Source organism: Natator depressus, chromosome 11 (genome assembly GCF_965152275.1).
Source record: "Natator depressus isolate rNatDep1 chromosome 11, rNatDep2.hap1, whole genome shotgun sequence".
Taxonomy (NCBI): Eukaryota; Metazoa; Chordata; order Testudines; family Cheloniidae; genus Natator; species Natator depressus.
In genome coordinates this window covers 61,434,957-61,459,030 of record NC_134244.1, presented here as the reverse complement: position 1 = coordinate 61,459,030, position 24,074 = coordinate 61,434,957, and the positions used below count along the sequence as shown (strand labels likewise).

General features: G+C 40.9%; 1 protein-coding gene across 1 annotated transcript in view; it reads right to left on the bottom strand.

Moving 5' to 3' along the window:
• PARD3B (par-3 family cell polarity regulator beta) overlaps positions 1–24,074 on the bottom strand; it is a 617,867-nt gene that overhangs the window by 96,697 nt on the left and 497,096 nt on the right. Inside the window, exon 20 of the mRNA XM_074967987.1 lies at positions 10,465–10,770. Within this exon, the coding sequence (XP_074824088.1) occupies positions 10,465–10,770 (306 nt within the window). The remainder of the gene's footprint in view (positions 1–10,464; positions 10,771–24,074) is intronic.

Below are 24,074 nucleotides of genomic sequence, written 5' to 3'. Positions count from 1 at the left end.
AGCACTATCATCACTCGAGTTATTTAGCATGTGTCCTCACTACAAAGTGGGTGTCCTCACTCAAGCTTAAGCCTATACCCCCAGTCAAGCTAGCTAGCTCAGATTGAAAGCACCACTAAACATGGGTCAGAGATTGTGTGTGTGGACAGGAGAAGAGTTAGGAGTGAGACCCAAGTAAGAGTCTGAGTCAACTCTGAAAGTGAAAATATTATTGGCAGTCAATGTCCCATCCAGAACTGCATGGAGGTAAAACTTTTTTTTTTTGTTTTGTTTTGCATTCAAGATGTAGTTTGATTATTGTGTTCTCTTTTCCTGGTACCTCAACTTTCTCTCATTCAAATCCATTCAATCCATGTCCACAGATGTCACTCTTCCTTGCCAAGTCTAGGAACCAGTTCTTCCTATTTATTGGCCTTGATCTCTGTGCTGTCTTAAACACAGCTAGAATTTTGGGGTGGGCCAGCAAAACAATTTTGTGTCTACTTCCCCCTCTCCTCCACACCACCGAAAAAACGCATCAGGCAGCGAGAGTAACAATTGTGGGCCCGGCCTTTAGAGGGAGCAGAGAACCAGAGCTGCTTAGGCACATAACTGACTGGAGGGACAGATGTGGAAATTTTGAGTAAGGCATTCCCTACTGTATTCAGGGAAACAGGACTTTGTGAACAGTCTTTGTAAACAAACAGGATTGTACCAAAGAATATACATAACTTTTATCATCCATTTCTCTCCCTATTGGAAACAATCCTGTAAGTCCTACAAATTGGCTAGCCCGTTGGGCCAATGAGGCAACAATTCCCATTGACTCCAAGAGGAGGAAAGGGGTGAGAATCCTTCCCAGTATTAGTTGAGAATAGAGATGACTGTGAATTTTCAATTCACTAAAATCAACATTTTTGCAGGAGTGCCTAAGTTTTGATTAAACTTTCATCAGAAAAGGTTTCTTAGGTTAAGGATGCAATTTCTGGACAAAACAAGAGTGAGAGAGAGAGAGAGAGAGAGAGACACCCCTCCTCCCCAGAACAGCCAACAGTCCAGTGGTTCAGGAACTCATATAATGTGGAAGAGCCAGGCTCAGCTCCCGACTCTGCCTGATTCAGACCAAGGATTTGAACCTTGATCTCCCACATTCCAAGAGAGCGCCCTACCTATCAGACTACTGGCTATTCTGGGTGGATAACATTCCTGTTGGAGCGGTTCCATTTTTAAAAAATAAATAATTAAATATACATTGGAACAGGGACTTAAATCTCAGTCTCCAACATCCCAGGTGAGTACGCAGACCACTGAGCTATAGAATCAGCCCCACTCTCTTTCTCTGGCCCAATGAATATTCAATTTTTTATACAAAGCGGAACAGCTCCAGCAGGAGAGAAACTGAAAGAGACCCATACTAGACTAGCCAATAGTCTGGTGGCTAAGGCACTCCCCTGGGCTGTAGGAAACGCCATTAAAGTTCTTGCTCCAAATCAGCCTGGAGCTGAACCTTGGTCTTGAACATCCCAAGCGAGTGCCTGAACTACCGAGCTTGTATGGGGTGTATCTCATTTTCTCTTATTTTTCACAAAAAACTTCAAAAGGTCTCGATTTTGTCCTGATGTGGAACAGGAACATTTCTGAAATCTCAAAATGTCTTGTGGGACAGGAAAACCATTTTCCGCCCAGCTCTAGCTGAGAGCTACAGACCACTGGAAACTAGCGGGAAAATAAAATTACATGAGAGTTTTAATCATTTCCTCCACTTTTTAATTAGAATTAGATTTGGTATTTTTATTTAGGTTTACCAATATCCCAGAGATTATGTATTTCTCTGTTCATGTTCCCATTGTGCAGCTATTAATTATGAAAAAAAAATGTAGAAAAAAACTGTACTTCCTTGCTGCACATCTACTAAGGTAGATTTTCCTGTTCAAGAAGAACTGTTTAGTTAAATAGCTAGCCTGCTAAATGGAAATACCACAGGCTATTAGAGGCTTGCACTTTCAATATGCAAGTGACTGGCCTATAAACAAGATTTTAACAGCTTCTCTTTTGAACAGCTCTGACTGTTTAATTAATCTTCAGCCATTAACCATTCATTTAAAATGCCACTTACGAAATCTTAATTTTGCACATTATCAGCTGGTTCACAAATAGCTATCCATAAGCAGTAGCGTAATGATCTCCCTCTCTCTTTCTTAGAGCTTACCAACCTTATAGTCAATTTTGGCTTCTTAATTAACCACATACATATTAGCATTTAAAATTAAATGGCAGTTTTTTTAAAGAGACTTAATGTGCAGAGAAAAGTTAATACTCAGATTATTCTGCTGCTTGTTAAAGGTACAAAAACCAGCTTTTGGTCAAACAACCTCCTGTACAACACAGAAATTGGGGCCTTTTGCCCACAGCCAGAAAAATCAGCAATGGAAGAGAGACATGCAGGGCCATATAATACCATTCAAGCTGTATGGAAGATCTCAAGTTTTGTTTTTATTTATACATTTAAGAAGCTGGAAAGACCATCCTCCAATATAAGCGAGGGCAGATGCTCAGACACATACATGTGTTTTGCATGCGTGTCCAATGACTGCAACAAAAGGACGTGGGGTTAACAGTAAATAGGCAGAGTTATCACAGAATGATACCAGGCAGTATTATCACATAAGAAAGGGTGGATCTGGAGGAAAAAAAATCTGATATACATGAATGTTCATCATATCTGCAATAACTGAGGCTCATCAGCATCTACAGCAGGGCAGCTCCTAGGGAGTTGCTGGATTACAGTATATAAGATTTTACACATCTGTCGATAAGTAAGATGATCCAAATGCAAACCTAGCACTCAGAATGTCCCTGGCCGGATTTGTGACCAGTCCCAGGAGATATTAGGTCTGCTAACCAGTAGGATGGCTTACAGTAAGAATTTATATATTATTGTAAGCTCTTCCAGGCAGTGACCATCTTAGTACCTACCACAGAGGAACACTGGTTCTGACTATGGCTTTAGACTTTACTGCTATATAAATAAAATAGTTAATTTTAATCTGCAGCAGATGCAGCTTCAAAGTTATTCATGTTATGTAAAGGAAAACTGTACTCATTTTCCTCAGACTAGCACTTTGAAATTTCCAAAGATAAGTAGCATAAATAAAGAACTATATTTGGCAATGAATTTGGCATACTTTAAAATGCATACTACTGGGCTGAGCAAACACATTGAGCGATTTGTTCTTCTTTAGCACCGCTCCTGAGATACATCAAGTGTTTCATAAATCTTTTACATCACTATGTTTTAAAGGAAAAAGAGGAAATTGCTTTTTTAAAGTGTGAAATGGGGTTGCAGCATGCACCATGCATGTCATGTAAGGGATAGGAATGTCGTATATATCACTTTTTGACTATGGTGTGACACCTGATTAAAGTATGACCATGTATATCATTGTTGCTACCACTGTTATACAGCTGGAACAAAACTTGTACAAAGCGTGTCGTAAGGTGTCAATGGAAAATTATGGTTTGATGACTATTGTATGTGTATATCATTTTTGTACTTAAAGTTATGAATATTGATGATATACCTGTGTCTCAAATGTGTTTGTGCCTGTGGTAACACCCACAAGGTAGTTAGTTTACATCTAGTCTAGCCAGCTCATTGTGATGGCCCATCAACAAACACAATGGGCCAAGGAAGAAGCTTATCCCCACTCGATGAGCCTTCCTGAATATGGGAATACTTCAAACAGAACATGGGTAATGGCTGCTCCCGACTCCTTGAAGCATGCAAGGACAGGTGACTTGCTCATGTGACCGTGAACTCCATCTTGTGCATGTACTTTTCCACAAACTAAGACTGAGAGTTTTCCCTCCACATGGGAGAAAGTACAGAAGGCCCTGGAAGCATCTCCATTTTGCCTCATTCCGGCTCAGATCTCTGGATTATGGATTTACACTAACAGGAGTATTACAACCAATGGACTGAGGACCGTCTAATCTTTTGGATGTTACCTGAGACATTATAAGCCAGCAGTTTATTCCATCACTGCTACAAACCTGATCCAAGAACTTTGCCATGATTGTATGTATTTGATTCCTTTGACCATTTTAACTCTCTCCTCCTCCTTTTCTCTTATAAACAAACCTTTGGATATTAGATACTAAAGGATTGGCAACAGCGTGATTATTGAGTAAATTATATATTATATATAATATATATAATCTAAATTATATATTGACCTGGTATGTGGATGGTCCTTTGGGATCAGAAGAACCCTTTGGTTGATGAAATTGGTTTTAAATAACCACTCATCATTAAGTGTAGTGTCTGGACAGTGAAACAAAGGCTAGGATACCTAAGGATACTGCATATCTGACTTCTTGTTACCCAGTGTGGTGAGACAGAAGTTTACTTTTGTTACTGGTTTGGTATATCTTATGGAAGAATAACCACCAATTTAGGGTGAGTCTGCCCTATTTCTCAGCAGTTTGTCCTGAATCTGGAATCCTCACTGCGGCACGGTGACACCTAGGTTGCGCTATGGCAGAAGTTAGCAATATTATGACACAGCCTAGATGACTAAGCACTGTAAAGAGATGCGTGACTCACTATTCCTTTCAGTAACATATGTACCACAAAATACTACAGCCACTATTGCATATTGAGACAATACGCATTTCTCTCAGGCACAGCCCCTCCTGAGTTCCCCAGCTGCACCCGGTGGTGGAACAGGCTGCACCACCCTTTGCTATGATATAGCTTTCTCTTGGTAGGCTAAGGGTATTCCACAGGCTGGTAGGGTGATATGAGTGGCATACGGACACAGTAAATGAGAAGACCTTGTGCTCCTCCCAATGCAATAAACATAACTGTGGCTGGTCCTTATATAGGGCATACCAGAGGGACTGAGGGAAGTTCTCTGCTCACTCTCCATGCCAACCTATACATGGTCCATACAAGCTATCCCATGGTATTGACAGGAAAGAGGCTTCCTTTCATTTTTGTATATACTGTTGACCCACATCTGTGATAAGTGGCATTTTTATCAGTACTGTCAGGGATAATCTATTGTTGACCTCTCTCTCAGATTAGGTGTTGGGAACTTGGTCTATCAAAAGAAACATTTTGTTTTGTTATGGTGAAGACATGGATTTGAAGCAAAGAGAATTTCTTCCTTTTCTTCATAGAACTGCAGATCAGCTACATCACACATCATCAAACTTGGTTTAGGAGGAGGGGAACATGCGATGCTAGTTGCCTAGCTGTAGTGTACTTCTAAAAGTACAATGGGCAAAATTTTCTAAAATGCTTAAGTGACTTGGTCTTGACAGCCTAAGTCTCACTGAAAATCAGTGAGCGAGAGTGACCTGAGGCATCTCTGTACTCACACCCTATACACTACTGCAATGATATTTGTACAAAATATGCCTTGTGAGGTACATCTGAAAACTATCACCACTATGTTCAATAATATCATTGTGAAATGTGTGTGACAATGTTGTGTGTGGATTTATGGATACTCACTGATATTATGCTTCACAGTCTGTGACTAAAAATGTTTAAATTCCCCCCAGGTATGTCAGGGGGTGTTGATAAACAGGCTCTCTTCAGACAAAGGAAAGAGGCTAACTCCTCTGAATTTAGCCATACCTGGTTAATGGGCTATTCATTTGTATCAGAAGTTGCAGGAAGAGATAATTTGTATTGTAAAAATTACCAGCAGCAGAAAAGACAGCATGGAGTCTGTACCAGTGTGATGGGGTGTTCACCCCACACTTGCCTGGAAAGGGTTGATATAGGCTAAGAAGGGGGCAATTAACCAGACAGGCCACAGCTGATAGGAATCAGGTGGCTTGAGTAATCCCTTGACTGAAGGAGGGAGCCCAGCTTAGGAGGAATGAGCTGTGCTGGATTTATAAAGCCAGGAAATTAGTTGCTGAAAGGGGAAGTAGGGAAGTATGCTGCAGTCACTCCCTGGTAGAAGGGAGGAGTGTTTGGAGGCTGCAGAGACATATAGCCTACAGCTACTCCCTGGGAGGAGGGAATGGTGAATCCAGCAAACCCAGAGATGGCAGAGTGCCAGACGGTAAGGAAAGGGGCTCAGGGAAAGGACTAAAAGGAAACAGACCTTGACTGCTGTCTAGAGGCTACCTGAGCTGGAACCCAGAGTAGAGGGTAGGCCCGGGTTCCCCTGCCAGCCACTGAGGGAATGGTACCGAGGCACTGAATGGGACAACTTCCTAGGACTGCTGAAGGGAGATTTTGATATCCCAGAAGAGGAAAACATGTATAGGGACCTGGCCGGAGGGCTGAGTCATGAAGAGGGAGCAGCCGCTCATGGAGCGAGAGAGGGGTTGCAGACCCAGAGAGAGAGAGGCAGAGAGACAGCATGCCACTGCGGAAAGGAGCATCGACCTCATGAGCTATTTTCCAGAGTGACCAGGAGGAGGTGCCAGCCTAGTGGTGAGTTGAGCACCCCATCACAACCAGACAGCATGGCATCCACACCCAGCAGGGAAAAGGAGCTTTCTGTGGGGATACATTTCAGAAGAATACATTGCAAAGGTTTACTGGACTATAAGGAGGAGTGAACTTTCTAATGGCTAAGACATTTTCTCATCACGTAAAGGATACCTTAAGGGTTTGCCTCCTGGTCTCTGGTGATTTTTCCTATGGAGACAAACCCTTCAACACTTCTGAAAATTTTACACTACATGGTTGTGAATGGACTGTGTCCTCTGAAGAGACAACTATATGGCTTTTTGATACTGAGGTCCTACCCTCCTCTACCTTCTCATAGAAAGTTTGCACTATTAAAAGGCATCGCCCCGGATACATACAAGAGGTTGCATTACCGAAAATTGAGGGTGATTAGAAATAAACAGAAAAATGTTGATTGACAAAGAAATAAGGGTGATTTTTTTCAAGTTAATGTGTTCCTATTTTTAACTTATGTCAGTTCTTAGGATTCACACAGTACACTGATCATACTAATGCTTTGGCTACATTCATGAAGAACCACCACTTAAATTTCTATAGCACCTCGTGTCCCAAAGATCTTGGCAAAATATACATAGGATTACTTCACCTTCACTGCAATGCAGCCATCACTGAGAAGAAATGCACCAACTGTTTAACAGTGCACAGAAATGCTACCTCGCAGTTTAAAACAAGAAGAAAAGAAAACGATGCAAAACTGAAATTACAGATGGAGTTTGAGGTAGAAGGGATGTAAGTATGCATGTTGGAATTTGGCCATGACACGATTGTTAACTTTTCAATAAGTACAAGAGGAACCTGCCCTGGATGTGTGCATTTACATAGCAGGGGTTAATCATGTACTTCCTAATCACCTGAGTAATAATTTCAGCACATGTGTAGAGCACTGCTGGCTGCACTGTGCACTTTAGAGCAGTGTTTCCCAAACTTGGGAGGCTGCTTGTTCAGGGAAAGCCCCTGGTGGGCCGGACTGGTTTGTTTACCTGCCGTGTCCGCAGGTTTGGCCGATCGCGGCTCCCACTGGCTGCGGTTTGCCGCTCCAGGCCAATGGGGGCTGTGGGAAGTGGCGGCTGGTACGTCCCTCGGCCGGCGGCCGGTACGTCCCTCGGCCCGCGCTGCTTCCCGCAGCCCCCATTGGCCTGCAGCAGCGAACCGCGGCCAGTGGGAGCTGCGATCGGCCGAACCTGCGGACGTGCCAGGTAAACAAACTGGCCCGGCCCGGCCCGCCGGGGCTTTCCCTGCACAAGCGGCATCTCAAGTTTGGGAAACACTGCTGTAGAGGGTTCCCAGGTTGGTATGGGACAACCCATGAGTGGGCCACTACAGTAAAAGAATAAATTGAGATCGTTATGTGTTTTTTAGTGGGTGAAGGGAAAGGCGGTTAATTATATATCAGCTATTAGTAGCACTTATCTGGCCACAGAGATTCTCTCATTATAAGTGGCCTTATAATTTTATAAAAGTCATAAAAATGATAACACTTTTTTTTTAAAAATCTGATTGCTTGATTCAACTGATGAGTTTTAATTCTCTCTGGCAATGACACATAACTGGAATTCCCAGACTAAAATGAGATCATCTATGCGCTGTTGAAACCAAAAAAGAAAGATTTTTTTTTAAACTCATTTACTTTAGTCACTACTCAAGCCCCCACACACTATATCATTAGCTGTGATTCAGAGGTGGGAGGGAAAAAACCCCACAGTATTCTGGAGAAAAATTAACAGCAAAAAATCATGACACACACACAGAGGGAAACCTAGCAAAACATGAAGTATTCCATGACCAACCTGCTGATAAATGTTCACCCTCATAAAAGCAAAATAACTTTTGTTTGGCTAATAAGCATCCATTTTCCACTTCCCCATTGTTTTGAGGCAGACAAGGTTGTTTTCACACCTGACCTAAGATAGATTTGTTTGGTAATTAATGGAGATGTGGAAAGAAAAACTACATCTACTCTCAATAGCCCACACTGACAGGATTTCCTTGCCTGCAGTTGTCAGAATTTTCAGTAACTGTTGATTATAATGTCATAAGCCATTCTACAAATTCATATCCGTTTATTCAGGTTTGGCACAACTCTAATGGTGAATACAAACTTTTGTCTTTGAGAGAGAGGAAAGATAGATTTAATACTGGCAAAGGCAGTCTAACAGGAATTCCAATTTCTCCAATATAGTCAAGCAGGCTCTACAAGCCCCAGAAATTCAAATAAGATTTTCCTGCTAGTAGGTTGGTAATGGACCAGCCCAGGGAGAACAGGCTCACCCAGGGCTACCTCTGCCTCATGCCTCATCTTATCATCAACTTCTTTTTTTTTAAGTTGGGGTTTTCCTGTTTAAGTTTTGGTTTTAGTTTTCCAGTAAATGTTGCTTGCATGGCTCGGAATTAGACATGAGTTCATGCTAAAATCCCAGCTCCAAACACTGCAACCAGACCTGGATTTGGATCAGAGTTTGCAGCTCAATCTTATCACAATAGCAAACAAAGTCTCATTTAGTGGCAAGACACTCTCTCTCCAGCCAAATCCTAGATGTTCATGGGAGAGACCTGTACATTCCTTTTCACCTTCACAAAAAAGCAATACATACCACAACGTTCGTTTCAATGTGAATGGTACAAAATGGTCCTGTTAAAATGGAACTCTGTAACAGAACTCTAACCCTAATTAGGTCTAGTGCAGCTAGCACCACACCTAATAATGGGTCTAATCTAAGTATGTTTCAATGTGAGAAATTTCAGATTTGGATCTGGATTTCGAATCCTCTACATTTAGCATAGAGTTGACATAACTGGCTCCTATGCATGGGGTGTTGATGGTATGGAAGGAAAGATGCCAATTAGCTGTCTCTCCTTTGTATGGCAGCTATCTTCTTCTCGACTATCTGATTGAGAGCTTTCTCCAATACTGTATTCAGATGAATGAGAAAGAGAATTTGGCATATTCCCTGCTAAACACTTACATTTCTGTTCATGTCACAAACTTCTGATGAGCTGTACCTGAATGACCTAAGACATATCCAAAGTATTGTATCTCTACAAACTCAAAACTCTCCCATGTCTGTGCTCACACAGCCTCTCACACACATCCAGCATAGAATGAGGCAGTGAGGAACCACATTACAAGCCCCAGTACAAGATTCATTCACTAATATTTAAACTGCTTCCCCACCTCATATTCCCAATTCCTCTAATGGCCATTCACCCATCTTCCTTGCACAGTCACATACTGGACAGAAAAATCCCATGTACATTTATTAACACCATGACCACTAATGAAATCATATAGTTCTTATACCCCCGAACTCCAGAAGTAACCAGCTTTAGAAACCTCACAGTGGTGGCTGCATCACAGGGTTTTCTTTTTAATTCAAAGAAAAACTTCACCATCTTTCTTTAATGCTATCAACCCGTAAGCTTGACAGTAAGGATTAAAGATTGCTCCTTCTTTCTCACTTGGTTATTGGAAAGGCTGTGAAAGGTAATCAGTCTTGTGAAGCTACACTTTACAGTCTGCATAAAATGCCATGATTCCCAGTTCTCTCCCCAACCTAATTGAAAGTGCATAATATTGCACAGCTGGGGAAATGTAAACTGTAAACATATGCAATATATCACACTATCACACAAAACCCTGTTACGAATGGGCACTGGGTGATCATCAGGACCAAAAGGGATTGAAAAACAGAGTTTTGCTGAAAAATAAGAACTTTTCCTATCTAAAAGAGAAAAACACACTTTCTCAGCAGCATAGGAATTGGATTGGAGGCGGTTCATTCATTCTGTTTGTGAAATATGGACCTTTCTATAATGATTTTTCTTTGACGGCTGCTTTATGTAGACGCTTCAGGGGTACTGTTGGGGCAAAGGCTGTTCTTGGTTAAAATGATGGAAATCAAGAGTAAAACCATTTTTTTCTACTCAGTAAATACAAGTGCACATGAAATTGAAAAATCAGGTGATCTGCAGCCATTGGGTAGTATTACCTGTCAGCAGAAGTCTGTGGATGGTGCTGCTTGTTTATCTTTGCATACAGTCCTTCCAAATGCTCCCTCTCTCCTGGTATTGAAGGGATATCCCGTGGGTATCCAAAGGTTTCTGCTACAGGTGGAGACGATGGCCTGTAGACATTTGCTGCTGGGTAAGCCTCTCTGAAGTGATTCACTCTGGCATAATTTGGGTCCATCTCATCATCATCATCATCATCAGGTGGTGGACCTACAGGACTAGTGGAGTAATCAGCAAGCCCTCTTGCCTGCTTTTGCCGTAACTCCTGATGTTTTGCACCGATCCTAATCGTTAGAAAGAAACAAAGAAACAAACAACACGTTTGGATTTACTCCGGCAATGACAGCAAACCAGTGATGCATTAAGCAAAATTTTAAAAACATCTCTCAGCTGTTATAAATGTAAACTAGCTGTATAATTCAGGACAGTAGAACTCCAATGCAAGCAGAAATCTCTAGGTTCTATTCCTTTGGCATGCAGCTTTGTAAACAAGGCATGTTGTCATTCTGCACTCTGACAACAGATTATTGCAGAGTAGGGTGCAATTTTTCACAAGTATTCCTGATAAGTGTTGTTTGTGTATGCGTGCACTGTATCACCGCTTTAATCATACACAGATCTAATATTTTAGAAATACATCTCTACTAAAGGTTTGTGTTAAAACCACAACGCAGGCTTAAATATCTAACCTAATCTTCAAACTTTTCATCTAAATTAGCCAAGAAAAATATTATTGCCTCTTTGGCCTCTTGACCCACACATATTCTTCTAAATAAATTAACTTGCGAAAAGCGGATTAAACGTGAAATAAATGTGAAGATGGCACAGTTGTTTGAAAAGCAGTAGCAAAAGTAATTTGCTTGAGATTTAAATAAATATATATGTATATATTTGTTCCATAAATGGAAGACCTCATGCCTCATTATATAGGGGCTAGGGACAGAGTAAAACAGGGAAGAAATTAATAGAAACCTGACAGAGATGGATTGGTACATATAAGTGAATTAAAGACTATTACTGGCAGTGCTCCACTGTGATAAAGCCTTAAGTGGTATTACAAAACGCTTCTGCTAATCAGTGCCATTATGTAATCTGTGGGGAATCGGAATGGTAAAACAGATTCAGGTAAATTTCAAACCCAAACTTCAATGATTCAACATTTACTCCTGAATCAAAAAATACAATAAAGTTCCATGAATGTGCAACTTCTGTTAAATGTTCAGTTCCTCTTTAAGATGGCATAATTAAACACAAAGAGAAGAATGATAGCAGCATGCTGACCATAGTATGAAGAATACCGTGGAGTAAATGGTACTGTACTTATGGAAGTGTGTGATGCAGGAAAAGATGCAAGGCAAAAGCATGCATCACACCTGCACTGGCTGCCATTAAAAAGTCAACATTTGCCCACTGTCACTGTATCTGAAGTATAGCAGCATTTCCCCCTACTTGATAAATACAGTGACTCAGTCTATAGAAAGAATAGGAGGTAGGAAAATACTCAATGTGGTTAAACATTGGTGATGACTGTGGCCAAAAACACACAAACAGCGTGTGCAGGACAAATAGTCAAAAGCCTGGAGATGAGAAAAGAAGAGGTTTTGGAGAAAATTTGGAAGGGCCCTGAGAGATACGGAGCCTCAGAAATAAGACGACTACACCAAATTGGGATATTAATGCATTGCTGTACATCCAGTTGATCCATTCTTTCCAGATATGTGCCACCAACTGGAATATGTACCTGAGGATTTTTATTTTGAGTCATTAGAAAATATATCTCATTAGGAAAAACCAAGATGCATCTTGTCATGGGGTGGGATGATGCAGCAGACAGCTCTGATGGGTGTCACTGAGATGCTCACACTGCGGTTTTGGCAGCTGGCAGGAGGAAGGGATGGAAAAGAGGAAAGTGCGTTCAATTTTTTCTCTCCCCCTTCCTCAGTCATGTAACACTCCTCTCCTAGGTCACCCTCCCTCTTTCAGAGTAAAACCTAACATGTACAGTCAGCAACAGGTGGATCAAAGAACAGTAGTTTTCTGTGTCCTCTCTACTGTTTTCTCCAAGTCCTCTAGCCCCGATCCACTTACTGCATTTTCTGTAATTTATCTGCAGATAAGGTTACATTTATTTATTTTTTCTGACTCTTACCATATTTCATGTTTCCTTTTTTATTTCTTTGATCCTACTATGTTCCTCAAACCACTTGGGCTTTCTGTTCTGATACCTTCTATGGTTTGTTTTTTCTTTTGGCCTTTTCCTGTTTCTCTCCTCTATCCAGTCCTGTTCTCTCTGTACCCTTCAGCCTTCTCTGCTTTTCTACCCCCCTCATTCTCTCATTACACCACACACATTCTTTGCCTCTCATTCACATGCTGGCCCAGCCAGGTCAGTAGCCTTGTGTAGATGGTGGAGGCTGACCAGCCTGTAGGCTCACCACTCATAGCAATGCCAGGATTCAGAGTGAGTCTTTGATTCCCCATGGATCTGCTACTATGTGAATGGGAGATTTCACCGGGGGGTCTCATGGAGGGTATATCATGGTGTTGACATATAACAGAGCTGGTCAGTGAGGCACACATGCTCCCAGCTAGTCTGTTGTCCATTTCATTGGCTCAGCTGGCTTATGGCTCCTTCAGAGGGTCAGAGTTTGATGGAGTTTACATAAAGTGGGGGAGAAGACTGTTTTTGTAAAACAGACAGGGACACTGGGACAGATATTGAGGAAAAGGAACATTGCTTTATTCAGGGACACATGGGTACTCTGGGGTGGAGAAAAAGGCAAGCATGGATATACAACTAAAGTCTATGCTGAAATTACTACAGATGAAAACAAACAATAATAAGCAGTGATTGGTGTTCCTTTCTATACTGTAGCGTCAAACCTCAGAACAGCCCTAGCACGAAGAATTAGTGAGTAGATGAAAATATGCAAAAGGCTTCATCCTCTGCGGGTTCCTGAATAACGATAAAAGAAAGACTGCACAGCAGGAGGGACCCAGCCTGCCCGCGTCAGCATCGCCAGAACAAACTCACCAAATTTTATGTTAAGTAATTTTGGAAAAAGTTCTACCCTGATCAATTCTTGCAACAAAACAATCTTTCCAGGGTGAGTGCAGTATGGATCCTATTGTCAGGGAGTGCTTACTGTACTATGATGACAGGGATGGATTTCCATTTGCAATTCAGCTATGGACATCAATACAGCAGGGAGTTTGTATCACTGGTTTCTGTCTTTTATCCATAAAGTGCCTTCACAAGAAATCATCTTCTAGAAAGATTAATATTTTACATGCCCCACATGGCGTTACGTTTAGAAATGTAAAGGTGAAAGCACTTTATTTGTTTACCCCCCACCCCCAAAATAGCTTATAGCTATTGGACCCAATACATTTATCAGTTCTATAGTCCTTGTCTCTGAAAGTTCTGCCTTTTGACCATTAAATGCTTTTATAGCAATTAAGACTATTTCTGCTATTGGGCCAAACCCTGAGAGATGCTGAGCATTTGCAAATATATCCAGGAAACTGAAGACAGTAGACCAGATCCTCAACTGGTGAAAATGACATAACTCCATTGACTTCAGTGGGGGTGCGCCTATTGACACCAGCTGAACATCTAGCCCAATACCTTTATGTTGCACATCAGGGAATTTCTACAGGTGGGATAACATACAGGTTTTCTACTAGCCTTAAGGATGGGATGTTGTATCTCCTTGGATGAGGGAGGGAGGGCAAAAGCAGCAGCACATGACATTCTCCAGAGGAGAAGACTTGGAGAAACTCATCGGAATTGCAATGGTGAACTGAAATGGACTGTGAACTGATACATACCATACCCCTTAGAGATTGCAGACTTGAAGGTAACAGAGTAGCATGACACAGTGGCATCATGTGTAACTTGCTTTCATGTTGGACAGTGAAAGTAATTTGTTCTGCCATCAGTACTGGTACCTTCTGCGCAACAAAAGCTGGAATTAGGTTAGCACAATTTTCTTTTGTTACTGTGAGTAAGCCTAGCTTCTTCAAATTTTCCTTATGAATGCAGCCTACAATCACTTTCACTGCTATGATCTGTACCTGCTCAAGAACAATTACTCCCTTTCTATATTATGCTGACCAGTCAATGCCAGTTTATGTGAATTTCTTGCTGATCAATGTCTCATCTTTTCAAGAGGGCTATTATAATTGTATTAATATTTCTTGTTTCTTTCTCACTCTTCCATGGAAATCTATAACTTCTGCTCAATGATCTCTCTTTTACTCTTTCTGTTTTTCATTTCAATCCAAGCTCTACCCGACGTGAGTATTGAACTACACGGCTGTACAATTTCAGTTTTGTATCTACCTATTTTACTAAACCTTCCTTTATTCCTCTTACCCTTGTCATTTCTATTTTCTAAAGTTTTTCCATTTTCCATTTTCTAAAGTTTTAAATATCCTGATTGCATAACATCACCATGTTCTGACCCAATCCTTAAGAACATTTGTTTTCTACAAAACATACCAAATGAGTGCCTAATAATCTTTTATCCTGCTTTACCCTATTACCTTCCTCTCCCATATCACATTCTGTCTTGCCTTCCAAACCTGCTAACTGTTGCACATTTGTAGTGTTTCACCCTGTTCCCCTTCTCTTACTTCTCTTTGTTGCTTTTTCTTGTAATTTAGACCAGTTCCATCTCTTACCCTCATCACAAAAATCTGCCCGATCAACAGAATTGTCACAGCAAACAGCCTTGAACTACAATGAGAGTACTACAATTACAGAAGAGCCCAACATGTAACACAGGATGGGTCTGGTTAAACAAGTGGAAGCAAGAGATTACATGTCACTCACCACCCTGACACCAGCAGTGAAACTAAAGAGGAGAGGCACAGGTCACAATCTGAACAGTTTAGCCTAATACTAAGTTTATATAAACTTCCTGATGAGGGAATGGGAAATAAACCACATAGGATGGAAGGAAGCCAGTGACATTTCCCTTCTGTATCCCATATCAATTCTGCTCACTCTGTTCTGCCACCTGAAACCAAGCATTCAGTTAAATCACTGCCTGACAAATATATCAACTTCCGTTAGCTGTGCATCTGTGCAAACACAGCCCTCTCACCTAGGTAGCTAGAGCACAGGCATCTTAGAAATGCTGTAGCATGTCCTGCCCTCTTAACTTCCTGTGATCCCTCTCTCTTTTAATTGTCATCCAAAGCCAAACATGTAGTTCCTGCCTAAAGATTTTCCGTAGCGTCCCATGGCCCAGAATCTATCATGCATAACTTTTCCTAGCCACAAATAAGCCAATAATTTTGGGCTGCAAAGGCCAAACGCTCACATTGCAGATCAAGGAAAAGATAGTCCTTTTTTATATAACCCTGATAAGAATATGGGTAAAGTTTTCAAAATAACTTAAGTACCATTTTCAAAAGTTGCTTAAGACACTGAAGTAGTCTAAATCTCATTGAAAGTCAATGGGCCTTAGGCTTCTAAATGCCTAGGTCAGTTCTGAAAAATGGAACGTACGTGCTTTTGAAAACTTTACCCCATATCTAAAGTACCGTGGGGCTGCTCAGCACAAAAATAATAATTTATGGTATACAAGTTCATTTATTCCTCAGACCTCCTTCCAACATGACTAGGGCCCTACCAAATTCATGGTCCATTTTGGTCAATTTCATGGTCATAGGATTTTAAAAATCATAAATGTCAGTGATTTCAGCTATTTAAATCTGAAATTTCAAAGTGTTGTAATTGTAGGGGTCCTGATCCAAAAGGGAGTTGCCAGAGGGGGCAAGGTTACTGTGGGGGGGTTGCAGTACTGCTACCCTTACTTCTGCGCTGCCTTCAGAGCTGGGCGGCCGGAGAGCGGCAGCTGTTGGCTGGGCTTACAGCTCTGAAGGTAGCACCCTGCCAGGAGCAGCAGCGCAGAAGTAAGGGTGGCAATATCATACCATGATATCCTTACTTCTGTGCTGCTGCTGCCTTCAGAGCTGGACAGCTGGAGAGCGGCAGCTGCTGGCCAGGAGCCCAGTTCTGAAGGCAGAGCCTTCAGCAGCAGCAGCAGCGCATAAGTAAGGATGGCATGGTATGGTATTGCCACTCTTACTTCTAGGCTGCTGCCTGCAGAGCTGGGCCCTCAGTCAGCAGCCACTACTCTCTAGCCGCCCAGCTCTGAAGGCAGCGCAGAAGTAAGGGTGGCAGTATCGCGACACCCCTAAAATAACCTTGCAACCCCTCCACCAACTCCCTTTTGGATCAGGACCCCCAATTTGAGAAATGCTGGTCTCACCCATGTAATCGGTTATAGTAGAGGGTAAAGGCACACAAAAGACCAGATTTCTCGGTGGGAGACCAGATTTCATGGTCTGTGACATGTTTTTCATGGCTGTGAATTTGGTAGGGCCCTAAATATGATCCATTAACACAAATTCCATAGTTGGCCCCTTTTTTGTGTACCACCAGTATGAACTCTCTAAGGAACTTCTATTCAATAACCACATCTTTTCTTAGTGGGAAGGAACAGAACATTCCAGCCTTCAAGTTCTTCTCTGTTGTGCATCTCAGGTGAGATGAACAACTGGTTAGCACAATGTGCAGCATGCAAACCAAATGTTGCCAGTTACCATCTGTAATGAAAACACGAACAAAAATTGCTAGCTACTGCAGAAAGGCTACAGTTAAAGTTGTGGTTATGTAGACACAGCTCAAAGGCTCCTACTGACAGCACGGAAATGGCTTGAGGGATCCCAAAAGGCAGAGAATGTACTATTTTCTTCTAGCCAGCATGAACAAACTTCCTGCTGAAAACATACAACAAGTAGTACAACAATCTGTTTTATTGTGTGTCGAGTACAGATTGTGCCCCCAATGCTGGGTAGAGCACATGGAATGCCACGATCTACGCTCCAGCGTGCCAAGCTAAGGAGACAGTACAGTCAAACAGAAAACACACCTGGTGACCAAACAATGGTGGTGGGGAGGGGTTGTTTCATTTTTAATAGAGTACAGCAAAACATTTTGATACAAAGGATTAAAAATTGATAGGCTTTGCAGAAAATGTGTCTTTTAAGCAGCGATTTGACCAAGCATCAGCGCATAAGTGAAGGAAATTCCCAAAGGCAGAATAGGAGAAGGAACAATAACTAGCAAAGGTGAAGGATACCATAGGAATAGATAGGCAGGAGGCATAGGTAATTTACGATAATTAGTATTCGATTTGCAATTAATATAGTGAAAAGGGAGTGGCTGTGAAAGCGGCTTGAGATGTAGCTCGAATTTCACAAAAAGGCCCAATCCTGTGAGTCTTTTAATCTGGTTAATTGGCGTAATACACATTCTTCCATTCATTCGGTCTTTCCTTGTGTGCAGCCGAATAAAAGCCACTGCATTTTTCCACTCACGTGATGCTGCCTGAGATCTCCAAACTGCAATGATTACTTAATTTACATCTGATTTAGAGTCTTAATATCTCAGCTGTGATTTTACATAACATTTCTGCCTTTGTCTCTCATTTCCCTAATTCACACATAGATTGAGAAAAGTGTTGTCTAGGAGAAAGTACCCTATTGCCCCAGGAGGTCATTCGGATTTCAGTTGGGTTTAAGGTTTTAATACTTTTTTCTATCTGGTAGCACAATATATTTCAGTGGTTAAAACATCATATTTTCATTCATCTACATAAAAGCGGACCAAAGAAATTCTGCCTTTAGACCTTCATATGCAAAGTGAATTGAGTATTTCATGTGACCATCTGAGGGCAGCATCTGGTGAAAGGCTTTAAACTTTTTATTTTATCATTATTAACATGCATGAACTTTTCATACAAGTATTAACAAATCTTATTCATAACTTGAATGTGTTACCCTTAAAAGTCTCATTTGTGTTTTGCCAATCTTTAATTCTCTGGTCAGGCCCAATATTTTAAAGTGGAAAGTTAAGTATTTCTCCTAATTCAGTGCTTTAGTCTTCAACCCGCCAAAACGATGGGTAACTGAAGGTAACATCTGAAGGCAACTGGGTTGGACCAGTGTAAGTGTTCCTGCAGTATTGTTATTACTAGATATCAAGCATAAAAAGGAAAGAAACCAGCTTGACTACTAGGGCTTCTTTTCAATTGCCTTGCACAAGTGTAAAACTCTACTATTCTAAGCTGGTAGAGTATATTACACCCAGTTTGCATAACTATAGGTAACTGTAATAAGATGCATGGAAATGCTTGCAGCGCTCTCCTTAATGCAGATTCATACTCCCTGCACCTCCTCTCCTGCTCCCAAACCTGTGCTATGTAGGATCAAACATTAATTTAGTAAGCTTCATCATTCCTGTGAGGTAGCTAGGAGATACATACTAGAGAGATTACTTTGTCCACTACTGAAGCGCAACCACCTCTGGGGTGAAACATGGCTGTTTAACAGTGTACAGCAACACTGTCGAATTGAAATTACAGGAGAAATTTAGGTAGGCAAAACATACTTCCTAGAACATTTGCTACTTTTTGAACAGCAGTGTGAAGGCTATATAAGGTTTTCCATTAACGTAATTTCCATTTTTTTCAGTGAATTTGTTTTGATCATGGTTTTATCCCGTGCGTGTTTGTGTGTTTATGTCAATTTAAAAGGGATCAACTTTTACTGGAGCAAACAGCCATAGAAAGAGAATTGCAAAAGGCAAGTATTTGCAGATGCAAATATTCTCTCCAAAGTCCTTGCAATTTAACCAATCAAGAAAAAGAAACAGAACAATCACAGCTCTACAACACAGCTCAAGGTTTGAATATCTATGATCTTTCCATAAAGTAAACATTTCATAAGTAAACAACCAGATAAGTTGAATGATGACTCAATGTGAGGAAACTGTAATATACTTGCACATTATTTGCTCAGCTCTAGTGAGTATCAGAGTTGGAATCTGGCAAAAACACTGAGGTTAATACCACCGTTCTAAAGAAAAATACCATGTGATCAGTACTGATCCCAGGATGCAAAGATTTTGATTTTACACTGCATTCAAAAGACAGAGCCTGAAACTTCATGCTGCAACATTGGTTCAGGACCAACTCAGAGGGAAGACTGACATTTACTCAATCACCAACACCATTTCCTGTAGCGCTAAGTGTTCTTGGAAAGTCTCCTGGCCAAACGCTAACCTGTCACAACTTTTCTTAGGCTAGTGAGATCTTATGAGCTCACAGCACAAAGTACTGGAGTGCATATATTAGGTTATTTTTCTCCATCTGAAAGAAATTCTAAGAGTGGAAGATTCAAAACGATATTCCTGTGACATGATTTTCCCCTAAAAATTTCTTCATTATACATTATATTCAATTCATGTTTATAGACACATCTACAGAGTCTACCTACAAGAAAGAGAGACAAATTCACCTGAGTTTGGGAATGGAAGGTTGACTTTTTAATTAATAGTCTCTAATTTAAAACTAAGCTGAACACAGGACTTTTTAGTTTTCCAGTACTAAATCTGTTGTGGAGAACTAAATGTGTGCACTGCACACACAAACAAAAATTGCAACCCTCTAGAAGATAATAAGGTGATAAGTAACAGTCAGCATGGATTTGTCAAGAACAAATCATGTTAAACCAACCTAATAGCTTTCTTTGACAGAGTAACATGCCTTGTGGATGGGGAGGAAGCGGCAGATGTGGTACAGCTTGACTTTAGTAAAGCTTTTGATACTGTCTCGCATGAACTTCTCAGAAATAAACTAGGGAAATACAACCTAGATGGAGCTACTATAAGGTGGGTGCAAAACTGGTTGAAAAGCCGTTCCCAGAGAGTAGTTATCAGTGGTTCACAGTCAAGCTGGAAAAGCATATCAAGTAGAGTCTCGCAGGTATCATTTCTGGATCTGGTTTTGTTCAGTATCTTCATCAATGATTTAGATAATGGCATAGAGGGTAAACTTATAAAGTTTGTGGATGATAACCAAGCTAGGAGAAGTCGCAAGTGTTTTGGAAGATAGGATTAAAATTCAAAATGATCTGGACAAACCGGAGAAATGGTCTGAAGTAAATAGATGAAATTTAACAAGGACAAATGCAAAGTACTCCACTTAGGAAGGAACAATCAGCTGGACACATACTCCCTACGAAGGAGTACTGCAGAAAGGGATCTGGGGATCATAGTGGATCACAAGACTCAACAGTGTAACACTGCTGCAAAAAAAGCAAACATCATTCTGCGATGTATTAGCAGAAGCATTGTAAGCAAGACACAAGAAGTAATTCTTCCACTCTACTCTGTGCTAATTCAGCCTCAGCTGGAGTATTGTGTCTAGTTCTGCGTGCCACATTTCAGGAAAGATGTGGACATATTGGAGAAAGTCCAGAGAAGAACAACAAAAATGATGAAAGGTCTAGAAAACATGACCTATGAGGGAAGATTGAAAAAATTGGGTTTGTTTAGTCTGGAGAAGAGAAGACTGAGAGGGGACATGATAACAGTTTTCAAATACATAAAAGGTTGTTACAAGGAGGAGGGAGAAAAATTGTTCTCTTTATTCTCTGAGGATAGGACAAGAAGCAATGGGCTTAAATTGCAGCAAGGGCAATTTAGGTTGGACATTACGAAAAACTTCCTGTCATGTTAAGCACTGGAATAAATTGCCCAGGGTGGTTGTGGAATCTGCATCATTGGAGCTTTTTAAGAGCAGGTTAGACAGATACCTATCAGGGATGGTCTAGAGAATACCGAGTCCTGCCGTGAATGCAGGGGACTGGACTAGACGACCACTCGAGTTCCATTCCAGTCCAACGATCCTATGAAAAACTCCCTTGCTAACTGCCCATGCCTACAAATATGTGCCTTAGACTCTCTGACAGAGAGGGGGAGAGTGACGAGGAAGTCTGTAGTTATGGTACTGCCCCAAGCACATGCTCACGCAAAGTGCTGATGTCATATAGATTTCTATCTACTGAGCGGGAAAGCAGGAGTGGGCTTTCTGAGCCATTTTTCTGCCTCCTCTGATCCTGGCATTGGCAAGAAGCCGAACTAGCTCTAATGGTAAATTAGAGCAGCCAGCAGACTTCTCTAGCTTATGCCAGATGAAACAGTCTCCTAGGAACCATTCTGTGAGTCCAGAATCACTAGAACAGTGACATGTGTGAGACCCATCTTTGAATGTCCCCTGTGTGCAGCAGAATGCGTAGATCCAGCTTTACAGCACTTTACAGCTCTACATCAAGACAACTTGAAGTGCCCTTTGCATTGCTTGAGCAGTACCAAAGAGAATTACCCTTAGTGGAGGATCTCTCCGAATCTCTGTCTCTGCAACTAAGCTTTCCAGCAGCAATAACAAAACAACTTGATAGCTCTTAATAAATGTTACTTTTCCAAGTTCCATTTTAATCCCATGTTTCCTATGAAGTATTCCTTTGGCTTGTAAACAGTCAGTAATGCAATCAGTTATAATTCTCTTTTACAGCATCACTTTAAAGATGTATCTTCAAAAAAAAAAAAAAAAGTGTCACAGCTTGGCATATTACTCCAGAGAGAGCCAGGCCATTACCAACAAAATGTTCTGACTCTTTAGGTGGCCAGAGAGCATAGTCCTTGAAGAAGAGCATCCAAATCATAGTGAAATTATTGTCTCAATGAAGGGGAAGCCAGTGAGACTATGCTACGGGAATGAAACATTGGGGTTCTTTAGAGGGCCAGGCTATGACGTATTGGAAAGTACCGACTGGACTGCGACATCTGGGAAAGAAACCTGGTGACTGGACAAAAGGATCATCTGTCAAATAATCCACACCATGCATCAGTCTGACTCCCACATCCAGTACAGTACTCAGCTCTAAGCCAGAACATTCTGGGTTCAAGCCACAGACCAGCACTGTACTGAAGGTGTCCTTCTTTGTGGACTAGCAGTATGTAGCTTGCTGAGTCTGTCAGAGCAAATTCTGTTTTAGCAACAACATAAATTGGAAACAGAAGCTCAAAAACCACCACTTGGTTTAAATGCAATGTCATGCCCTATGAAAGGTGGGAGAGGATTCCTGACATCAATCAGTCATAGTCACATATCAGACCCTCACTGCTCAATGGTAGGCTTTTATTACACTTTCTGGTATGTATAGCAGCAGCAGATCTAAAATGAGAATCACTTAGAATCAATGGGATGGGATTCGTCTGTCCTCCTGTCCAGTGCAAGTGCTGCCACTGTAATAAACAGAAATCTGATAACTTCATACTGTCAGCACAAAATGAAGCGCTGACCTTGACCTGTGTAACTTCATCCAGTAATTTTTTCATAACTCCTACATACCATGCTACACTGCTATGATCTAATAAGAATCTACAAGTAATTAACTGGAATTTTTTTAAAACCTAAGCCTTAATCAAATATATATTCTTATCAGGGTTCCAAGGCAGCAATAAATTGGGACATTTAAAAAACTGGGATCTAATCCAATCTGTGATCTGATCAGGGTTCAATGGTTATAATAAATTGGGACTATTAAAACTGGGATCCCATCCAACACTTTATTTTGTCTAAACCACAGGACCTAGCTGTGCTGCAAAGTCAGGAATATTCAATGAACAGTAATGCCAGGTTGGATTAACCCTTAATAAATAGTGATGCAAAAAACACGGGAGTCCCAAACAGGTATGGTCGTCCCAGAATTGAGCTGTGATAGAAATAAATTACCAAGATTTTATCAGAGAATCAATATGACCATCTCCAGGTTTTTATTTTTATAATAGCAATAATACTCCAAGACTTAGCAGACTATAGCACAAAAGCCACATGGGTTTGTTAGCAATCTGTGTGTGTAGGTTTTAAAATGTACTGGTTTTGAACACCACAAGCATGCACTTCTCATTCCAAACAATAGCTGGCTGTTTTATCAGATTGCAGCTCATTTGGCTATTCCGGTTTTCATTTTCATTTCCAGTAACACACAAATCCTCTGTAATTAAATAAAATGAAATAAATGCTGATAGAACAGGAATAGATTTTCACTAAACTAGTATTCTCTCAAAATGTTTTCTCTCTGAATGTTTTTATTTCTGTAAGACGCATTTAGTTTCTAAAGGGATCGCGCAGCTGCAAAATTAAATTTCAGTTTGCCAAATATCAAAAACACATGTATTGATTTAAACTATGAGAATGGGCAACAAATGCAGCAGCCGATAAGACAAGGGAGAAGGTCGCACAGCTTTTGGAAGGAAAATTTAGAATCCTGAATGTAGAGATTGAATCCAATTAACTTTCTCCAAATTTGAGATTTGCTCTTACCTACCTTCAGTTCAGGCCAGTTTTTGAAAATAAGGGCCATTCCCTTTGCTTTTCTTCCTTTCTGCACAAAAACTTAAATGCTACTTTTGAAATCTCCTCAATTAATTCCAGTGAGAAACACAAAACTAAGGTTTAATTAACAAAATAAACTAGTGCCTCCCATAAGGAACCCAGTGCAGAGCATTGGTCTGTACCCAGTGTGTCTTTATACTCACTAAGTCATATGTTATTTATTAAAATCACCCCAGTGTCAATGAGGAGCTTCATTTAGGGAAATTTTATTCTAACGTCTGTAAGATGTTCGACTGCTGGAAAGGAGACTTTGGTCTCAGCAGGGATGC